The sequence below is a fragment of the Dermacentor andersoni genome, chromosome 4, assembly GCF_023375885.2.
Source record: "Dermacentor andersoni chromosome 4, qqDerAnde1_hic_scaffold, whole genome shotgun sequence".
Lineage (NCBI taxonomy): Eukaryota > Metazoa > Arthropoda > Arachnida > Ixodida > Ixodidae > Dermacentor > Dermacentor andersoni.
In genome coordinates, this window is record NC_092817.1 from 53,833,769 (window position 1) to 53,843,626 (window position 9,858).

The 9,858-nt window shown below is 47.9% G+C and overlaps 1 protein-coding gene across 1 annotated transcript in view; it reads left to right on the forward strand.

Moving 5' to 3' along the window:
- The first annotated feature begins 463 nt into the window (after positions 1-463).
- LOC126536679 (membrane metallo-endopeptidase-like 1) overlaps positions 464-9,858 on the forward strand; it is a 10,892-nt gene continuing 1,497 nt past the window's right edge. Inside the window, exons 1-3 of the mRNA XM_050183706.3 lie at positions 464-1,480; positions 2,271-2,596; positions 8,796-9,142. Coding sequence (XP_050039663.2) covers positions 465-1,480; positions 2,271-2,596; positions 8,796-9,142 — 1,689 coding nt within the window. The 5' untranslated portion in view covers position 464. The remainder of the gene's footprint in view (positions 1,481-2,270; positions 2,597-8,795; positions 9,143-9,858) is intronic.

The following is a 9,858-nucleotide window of genomic DNA, read 5'->3' on the forward strand; positions in this document are numbered from 1 at the left end:
AGTAGACCAGCTCATGTATCAGAATTGTGCTATCTGTCACAGGCAAACCTTCAAATTTTTTGAAAGCGTTCGCTGAAACACCCGGTATATCAATCCTGTAGTAGCACGCCAAACCTTTTGTTCAGCTAAACGCCCGCCTATCATTAACGTTTATCTAACCAGCGCGTACGTATTTATAATATTGGTGGTTATTACGGTTTCCTTGTCATGGATTCTTGGAATACCCAGATTACGTACACGGCCGGTGGTTGGGCTATATGCGGTGTGAACAAAGTACGATGGTAGTGCGTGTTCAAGAAACCATTGCCCTAAAAGCTAGCGGTTTGGCATAACGCAGCTCCAATGATCTGAGCAGCTTGCCTAGCAGGATGCAAAAGCAAAATATCATATCTTTTCGTTCACTACTCTACGTAGCCGCGCATTTAGCAAGCTTCGCCTACACACAGGGTGGCGTCAGGCGAAGCATGATCGTCTCACTCGTCGCCAGCATGGTCCTTTCGATCGCCATCTACGCCATGTGGCACGTGCTCGAAGTTTCTTACCGGCACAAGGCCGGAGCCCTGCTCAAGGCCGAGAACGACAGCGCGACCAAGCCGGCAAAGGTGAGCGGCCGGCCAACGCAAGCGACCGCGCCGTCGCTCGTCTGCACGTCGCCCAGCTGCGAACAGTTCTCCAGCATCTTCCAGGACGCACTCTCCTACGACCAGGAACCCTGTTCGGACTTCTACCAGTTCGTCTGCAAGCGCTGGAGCTTGCGGCTGCCGCACGAGTACACCGTCAAGGCGGAACACCGGCACCGCATCGTCGCGCTCATGAGCCGCGTCCTGGACGAGCTCCCGCACTCCGTGGCTACCAGCCCCTCGGAGGCGAAGGCGGTCGACCTGTACTGGACCTGCATGCAGCCGAAGCGCAACGTGGAGGCGCTCAGGGAGTTCATGCGCATCGAGGGCGTCACCCTGGACGATGATGACGAGTCGGGCGAGCACCCGCTGAAGCACATTGTGCACCTGAACGTCCACTACGGCTTCGAGACGATCTTCAACGTCGGACGAGGCCGGAGTGACGCCGTCGCCCAGTGCAGCGGCGCCAACTGGACGTTCGTGTTCGAGAAGGTCGACGTCCACACGCACGCGCCCTTCATCGAAGACCTGACGGGCAGCGCCCACTTCATCAAGAGGGCGTTCGAGCTAGTGAAGGGGAAGGAAATTCCCGCAGCAGTGCTCCGCGACATCATCCGCGTCGACGCGTTCCTGGTGAGCCTGCTTCACCGCTTCACCTGGTTGCCCGTGAGAAGAGCGTTCCAGCTCGGAAAAGGAGGCTTCTTCGCGGCCAATGTGACCGTGGCCGACATGTTCCTCTACCTCGGCGAGACGCTGGACATCCAGTTCGACGTCGAGGACTGCATAGTGGTCGCGTCGATCCACATTATCCAGCTGGTCGAAGAGATTCTCTCAAAGTTCAGCACGACGCAGCTGAACAGGTGAGAAATGGTGATCTAAAGCGGAGCGATGTTTTTGCTCGCAATGTCTGTTCTTCCTTGACGACTGCTGTCGCTGTCATCGTTGCCTATATAAAGCGTGTTTTTTTCTTAAGCCATACAGATTTTTTATAAAGAAGTATTGAGCGTAACAAACGTGGTATTTTTGCATGCGAGTTCCTAGGCGAGGCGGACATACTTTGACTCTAATAACGTGAGCTTCATAAGACTTATTATGCATGTATTAGCTGCGAGGTGAGAGACAAAACGTCGTGCGAGTGATGTAGCATCGCACCTATCCTTGATTGTTTTTTCAAGTAGTCCCTGTAGCACCACTGCTAGCTTCTCCTTGCCGCGTAGACACATGTCGCTTCAATCCTGACTTTCTGCGTCCGTTTTGGGTTCTTCGTATCATGCGTCCACGCTACAGCAAACAATTGGCTTTCAGTGTATACCTTCGCGCAAGTTCATCTAATTAGAAGATTATGCATAGTCAAGCTATATTGGCAAACATAAACAAATTTCCACAGACTCTCCAGTTCAGCGCACAGTGTGGTACGACTTGCTTGCCTGCCTATGTGCGATTGCAAGCCAACGGAAGTATCAACAGCGGACAACGTTTTCGAAGTAAACTCTATAGGACATAAGACAAGTGCTTTGTGAAGCGTTTCGGCACACACATTTGGCGTAAGAAAAACGTTTCTTAGTGGGCTAAAGTAGACGCCTAGATCGATGAAGTGTTTGTCTTGAGGGTTTTATAACGTTCTGTCGTGCATTCCTGGGCCGGTCGCAGGTACGTGCAGTGGTCGGTGCTGCGTCGCATCGTTCCCATCGCCGAGCCGACCCTCCTGGAGCCAATGGAGCTGCGGCACTACTACTGCTACACCACGCTGGAGCGACTGCTGCGCTACGCACTATCCAGACGCTTCCTGGATAGCGTCGGGGCGGCCGGAGGTGCCGCGACGCGCGAGGCCTCAGCCATGATCAACATCATCCTGCGCTCAACTCTCTCCTTGGTCGACGCAAGCAGCTGGATGAGCGTGAGCCAGAAGATCAGTATTCGCCTGGCACTGACCAAGAAAGCGCGCGTTACAGACTACCATCTCTCGCAAGAGCTTGGTAAGCGCACTCAACTCCGACGCAGTCATTATAGTCAAGTGTATCGCTGTAGCTGCTTGCCTTTCGACTCGGTCGATCATCGGCAGAATGGAAAGCCGAGCGGATGCGCATTGATTCATATCTTAAGGTCGCGTAAACGAAGATTAAAACCAATGTTATTAATACAAAAAAGTGGGTTTCACATCCCCGAAACTGTACAATGAGCAACGAGAGCCTCCAGATTATTTGGCCATCTAATGTCTAATGTTTGGTAATGTGGACCTAAACCTAAGTACGCAAGCCTTTTTGCATTTTGCGGGCATTGAAGTGCGGCCCCCCAGGCTAGGAATTGCTCCTGTGACGGCGTGATCAGCTGCAGAACGCCATAGCGTGTCAAATGTGAAGGGGATCTTTACCGGAAAACGTTGCGGGAAGCGCTACGTGCTTCGCATTGCTATCACGAGCGCCTTATCAATAATGTGCTTCAAATGTCTTTTTTTTTTTTTAATTTGACCTATATTGAAACGTATGCTGTTCTGTATGTTCTACGAGTGATTTTCTGTTTCTGTCCCCTCCTTTCTGAAGAGTATATAGGCAGGCGTTGCGCCTCTTCCGGTGGCAGTTGGCAGCCTGCTCCTCGCTTCCCCTTCGCTGTCAAATGCATATGTGTTTTCAAAACAAAACAAAGAATGTATGCACTGTTCGCTGCATTTTGCTGAGTGCTTGTAGCCTCTGCCTTACGGGGGTATGAGCCATTAATAATGACAGTTGTCAACATGCTGTTCTGTATGCTGTACGCGTGATTCCAAAGAATGTAAGCACTGTTCACTTCCTACTGCTGAGTGCTTATAGGCTCTACCTTACGGGGCTATGAGCGATTAGAGTCGTTACATGATTACGGGGGTACGAGCCATTGATGATGATAGTTTTTGTTCACGGAGAACAAAAATGCACGGAACCCTAGTGATATACAGCCTCGCTGCTAAAAAAAAAAAAAAGACGCGGTGATAAAATTAGCAGTTTCTTTTCACAAGCTCTTGCTAACTTTAGTGCGCTGAAACTAGTGTTAGTTGCCATGGCAACTAACAAAACAACAAAACTGATTACGATTCAAGGAACATCGGTAAACCACATAAAACCACGTATTTCCGCACCCTTTAGCTGTGTCTCCCAAGGAAATTTATACTGAATTTTTCTTCAACAAACAGAAAGAAAGTTAAAGAAGAGTCGATTTTAGCGAAACGTGCTACACGATTATCTTTACGGCATCTGACGATTTGGGTACCCAGATTGCGGCGCAGTGACACTGTCAGGCGCTCTATCTGATGGTGCGCTGTTTCGATGACGTTGCTGACTCCTGTACTACGTCGCTGACTCTTTTCCACTGAGCTTTCAATATTGGAGACGGGAAAGGAGACTGCAGTTGCTAATAAAACAAATTTTAACGCATGACTCACCAGTGCGTTTACTGTATGTATAACGACACAGGCGTTCGCGACCGATTCATGAAAGATAATTACGCAGAATCAAATACTTCGTAACGTTAAGCGTGGGGAATGTCGACGACAAATGCTTAAATTTTAACATAGCATGCGCAAAGCAAGGATGTCACTTATCGTATACAACACAGACATGTCTGATAAAAAGACATGTCTGTGTTGTATACGATATGAACCTGCCGCTACCTTCTTTTTTTAAGGCGAAAGCCTTAAGTGGCTCATACCCCCGATGGCTCTCAAAAAAAAAAAAAACGCATCGTCCGGTCCAATGGTGCAAAAACTATCATCATCAGCAATGGCTCATACCCCCACAAGCAAGCAAAAAAATGCAACGGCTCATACCTCTCGTAATGCAGAGGCTACAAGCACTTATCAAAGTGGAGCGTACAGTGCATACATTGAAATGAAGCATAAAACGTACAGAAACGCGGCATCTAGTCGAATGGCACAAAAAAATAAACACGTGACCTTCTCAATGCCTCATACCCCTGTAAGGCTGAGGCTACAAGTGTTCAGCAAAGTGAATCCAACAGTGCATACATATTCATTGAAATCAACGATTCAACGCACAGAACAGCATAAGTTTCCATTCCCTGCTGGGAGGGTGTAACGTAAAGTCGAAGAGAAACGGCGTTGGCTTGAGTCTTACCCCGCTATACGAGTGCGCGAAGCCGCAGCTGAGCGTCGAAAACGAGCCGAAGAAGTCGAACTGCGAAAGCAGCAACGCGACGATGCGAGACGGCGCATTACCAAATGTGCCAGCAGGCTTTCGCCTTCACGTGTTACAGGAGTGTAACATGTAGCCTAATTTTCTTTTTCCCCTCGGAAAAACCACGTCCTTGACTTATGTGGTTCCCACTACCGAAGCAAATCACGCAGTTAAGAGCGTGCTATTAGCTACCAACCTCAGTGGCTGTCTGGAAATTATGTGATAAACAATACGCGATTGCTCTTGTCCTACCAATTATTATATTACGTAAAAGAAAAAGGATAGTTTGGTGGCACAGCATGGTGTACGCACATGTTCGCTTGTTTAGATGCTAACTATGCTACTTTTTTCCAAGCCGGTACCACACATGCATATTTATGGTCGATTAACGCCATGCCAATGGATGTTATTTTCCCGCTATATCCGGTCTGTGCGGCAACTTATTTGGAATATCTGTTTAAAATAAAGGTCAATTTCATCGCACCTGCTAACAGCGGCATTGAAAATATTAACGTGTATATTTCGGTCGGAGCTTCCTTTCCCTCGAGAAACGATTGCCAACAGTGGTGGGATCCGAAGACGAAAAGAATAAACAAAAAAGTCGGCGGCTTTAGATTTCATGGTGTTAAATTGTTACTTATAACAAACTAAATATTTCTCGTGCGAGTAAAACAAATTCAGAAGATAGTCATTTCGTTATATTTGTGGCGAGTAGTATAGGTGTGCTGCTCAACATTGAAGTCTTCTACAAAAAGTACTCATTTGATGCCATAGTGAGTTGTGAAAGCTTAGCTGCTAATAGTATACAGTGTAATAACAATAATACAGGTCAACGTATGAAACAAAAGTAAAGCAAGTTCCGCGCAGTGAAAGCTGTCAAAACAGCGAAGCTGGTGGTCATTTTCGCAAGTTTGAACTCGCGTTTAGCGTGATTTTCATGAAATTATTTTGGCTAGTTGTCATCATGTTGCCAGATTCGAGCTTCTGTTCCGGATTGAGCACTCTTCAGATGCACGAGGTTGTGATCAAACCACAGTCTATCGCACACCTTGCAGCTGTGGCCGCACCCACGGTCGACGAATTCTCTCTTGAACCGTCCACTGACAACCTCCGTGGGAGGAGTATCTCTGCGTCGATGTCTCTGCTCGGCCTTCTATACTTTCGAAGTTGGGGGTTAGCTTGCCTCTGCTGGCGCTTGGCTTCAGTTGCCTTCTCTTGAAAGTGCGGGTTGGCTTGCCTCCACTGCCTCTTGGCTTGCGCTTCCCGTTCTCGATCCTCGGCGGTAGCGGCTTTCCTCCGCTGGCCCTTTGCTTGCGCTTCTCGCTCTCGAAGCTCGGGATTTGCGCGACGTCGGCGCTGCCGCTCGCGCCGAGCGGAATGCATGGGGCGAAAGGGCTGGCGCCGGCGAAACACCTGCTCCTGTACCCCTCTCCTCTCCCCTCCCCCGGTGTGCCCTCTGATTGGTCCCCTCTCATATCGGCGGGGCCCCAGATGGATGGATGGATGGATGGATGGATGGATTGATTGATGGATGGATGGATGGATGGATGGATGGATGGATGGATGGATGGATGGATGGATGGATGGATGGATGGACGGACGGATGGATGGATGTATGGATGTATGGGTGAATGTTACGAGCTTCCCTGTTGCGGTGGGTTGCGCCATCAACCTCTTGCTTAATATATATTGCTTAATAATATTGCTTGATGTCTTACCTGTGGTAAAAAAGCAAAAAAAGACAAAAAAAAACACGATTAATTTTATAATCCCAGGTTCTGAATCTCTACTGTGGGCTTAGTTTTTGTACACCTCCGTTGTCTCCGGATGGATGGATGGATGGATGGATGGATGGATGGATGGATGGATGGATGGATGGATGGATGGATGGATGTTATCAGCGTCCCCTTTGGAACGGGGCGATGGGTTGCGCCACCAAGCTCCTGCTATTATACTGCCTAATATCCTACCTAGGTTAAAAAAGAAAAAAGAGAAGGAAAAAAAACCACTATGAAATTCCATAACCAAATTTGCTGACCCCCTATTGCGAACTTAGTTTTTGTACGTCTCTGTTGTTTGTTGTTTCCCTAGTTTTCTTCCACCAATCTTCCGATCGGGTCCTCAAGGGCTTCAGGGAGGCCAGTGGTGCCTAAATCGATCGCTGGGAAGATATGCTTCTACCTTCGGCGCGCCCGCTGGCGGTGAGCTCCGGAACCTGCCCCTCTGCTTGACACCAGAGCTCCGCTGTTAAATAGATGAGCACACTCAACTCCATTTGGCATCTACGTAATGAAATAGACTCACGTTTTGGTAGAGAATGTTTTCTACGAATCGTCTAACTGTTTTTCAGCGAACGGTTAATGCTTTTGCGAGGTGTTGCAAACTGATGAGGAGTGCAGCGCGTGGTGTTTTATGTTGTTGTTATGGGACCCAGTGTCCCAAGTCGGCGCCGAAGAGATTCATTGAAGAGCGACACCTACCCAGTGGCGCACACCCAATGGCCCCTGGGACACACATGCCCAGTGGGGCCCTCATTTTAGACTGCGTTACCTTCAGAATCGGCCCACACATTTAGACTGTACTATCTTAGGGATCGGCACACGAAAACGGCCATATACCCGTTACAGTAAACTGGGTTGAACTCGTCAAGAATGCTTCGCAAAAAAATTCGGAATGGGCTCGGATTTGGTCCGGCAGCCGTCAAGCGAAGTGAAGTTGCATAGTCAGTGACATGTCTACAGAAATGTTTATAGAAAGGTCTGCAGAGACTGGTAGTATACTCAGTCGGCGACAGTTGTCGCCCACTCGTCCCTTCGTAGCAGGCGTGCATTTTTGTTTCTCATACGCCAACCAATCATCATTGTTCGTTTGCGACCTCCGTGTGCGCGCATTGGTGTTCCTTCGTCGCGAAAGCGACTCCGTCATCGTTTTTCTCTGCTAGCACACCTCTGCAACGTGCTGCAGTGCGACGACAGCACTGCTTTTGTGACACTGCGCTGTGTGTGCATGATTGCGCATGACTTGTAAGTGCTGAGCACACCTTCCCTAGGCGCTGCAACAGTTATTTCTGCTTCACCCTGAAGAACGGCAAAGGCTGCTCCCCGTGTCTGCGAGAAACGTGAAGCATTTACGGTTACCTTCTCGGGTATAAGCGTGTGCAAATATTTGAAATTTCGAATGCGAGTCGAATAGCGCGGGCTATTCAATTCGTATTTGTTTCGAGAATTCACTATTCAAAATTTTCGAATACTCGTTTCTTTTTGTATATAACAAATAACGATTCTTTCTTGAGTCTACAGGGAGAAAGATTGATGTGAGTAGGGACTAATGTATCTGCTGCTAGTGCAGCAACTGTTGCGAAGAAGAACCGTTTCTTGACCGAACTTAAGGAGCATACTTCTGTTCAATAATTTCCATTCGTACAGTAAAGATTACTCGACTTTAGACTGCCCGCAAATTTGTAGTCGCAATAGATGCAAGGTAAGTTATCCTTTGGCCAACCTCACCATGTTCGTGTCCTCGTAAAACGATGTGTGGTAGAGTAGTACGTATTGCACTTCATCGAACACAACACTCTTCGTGCATCTGATGGTATTCTCTTTCTTTATCGCGTCACAGTCATTGTCATAGTGCACTGTAGATAAGATCACTAATGAATACGTTATTTACAAGCTCCGCAGGAGACCGGGCGTTCAGCTGTTAACGGCATTACATGTATCAGATAATGTAAACAAATCTCCTCTTTATCAAATGGACTCGACGTAACCTTTATATTTTACTTGGCTTAGAATTAAGAAAAAAACTATTCGATATTTGATACGATATTCGAAGGTGTTTTCTTCGAATATTCGTATTCGATCCGAATTTAGCATTTTTTTTTTTACGAATGTCCTGTCTTTTCGGAGGGCGGAGGGAAGCAGAGTGGGCGCAGCACCTTTAACGTAGGCGCTTCTCCTGCGTCGCACTGCTGGGAAATGTGAACGCTAAAAGGAGACCGATCGTTTACCTCCAGATTGCCTGCAGGACTACTCTGAGAACATAACCAGCGCCAACGCTCTTCTCGCTTGGGCCACAGCGGCGTCAACGATCAGGTCTTGCCAGCTGAACAGGACGTCGCCGTCGCACGCGTTACCGATGAGCACCGAGGTGACGTTCAGTTCGGAGGGACACACGCTGTCCGTGCCGGAGGCGCTGCTGATGCCGCCATTCTTCGGCTCCGACGGCCTTCCTGGGATCAACTATGGCGCCCTTGGTTTGGCCGCGTCCAGCGCGTTGATGGGACTCCTGGAGCTGCACTTGTCGGGTGACCGACAATATTCGGGGGACTCCGATGGCGAAGGCGGCTTTGGCAGCCGATTAGTAAGAGTCGCTTTTAAATGCCCATGAGCCAGGATTGCCTATTACTAGCAGGGGTGTGCGAATATTCGAAATTTGGAATACGAATATAACAGCCTTTGTTGTTCGATTCGTATTCGATTCGAGAATTCGCTATTCGAGGTTGTCGAATATTTGTTTAAGTTCGAATACTGCAAGGGATTACAACCAACTGTTGTTGCGGTCTACGGCGAGAAAGACAGAGACAAGTTGTCTTGAGCTCATTACTGTCGGGACCATTGGTGCGCCAGATACGTTTACCTTTGCGTTGTTTCCAAGCCTCTCAGTTGACGTGACATGCAGTTCAATGTAGGTATCACGTAAGGTAAATGAATCTTTTCTTTCTTTTGTTAATTTGACTCCAGCAAACGTTTATACTTTGTTAAGAAAACATTCGGCATTAGATCGCTATTCGAACGTTGCTTTATCAACTATTCTTATTTGATTCAATTCACAAATTTATCTATATTCGAACCACCCCGAGGGTAATATTCACAAAGCTTTTCGTTCATAACTTTTTTGCCATTGGCTGGCCGCCTTCTCTAATATGTCTAGCATCAGGATTGGCTCGGTTGCTCGGTTGTAACAATTCGAGCGCAAGAGCTTTCTGTGAATACGGGCTCTAGTTATTGGTTCCTTCCCGGGTAATGGCGAAAATTTGCGCTGATATATATATAAAAATTTGTTTTTTCTTTCTGTTT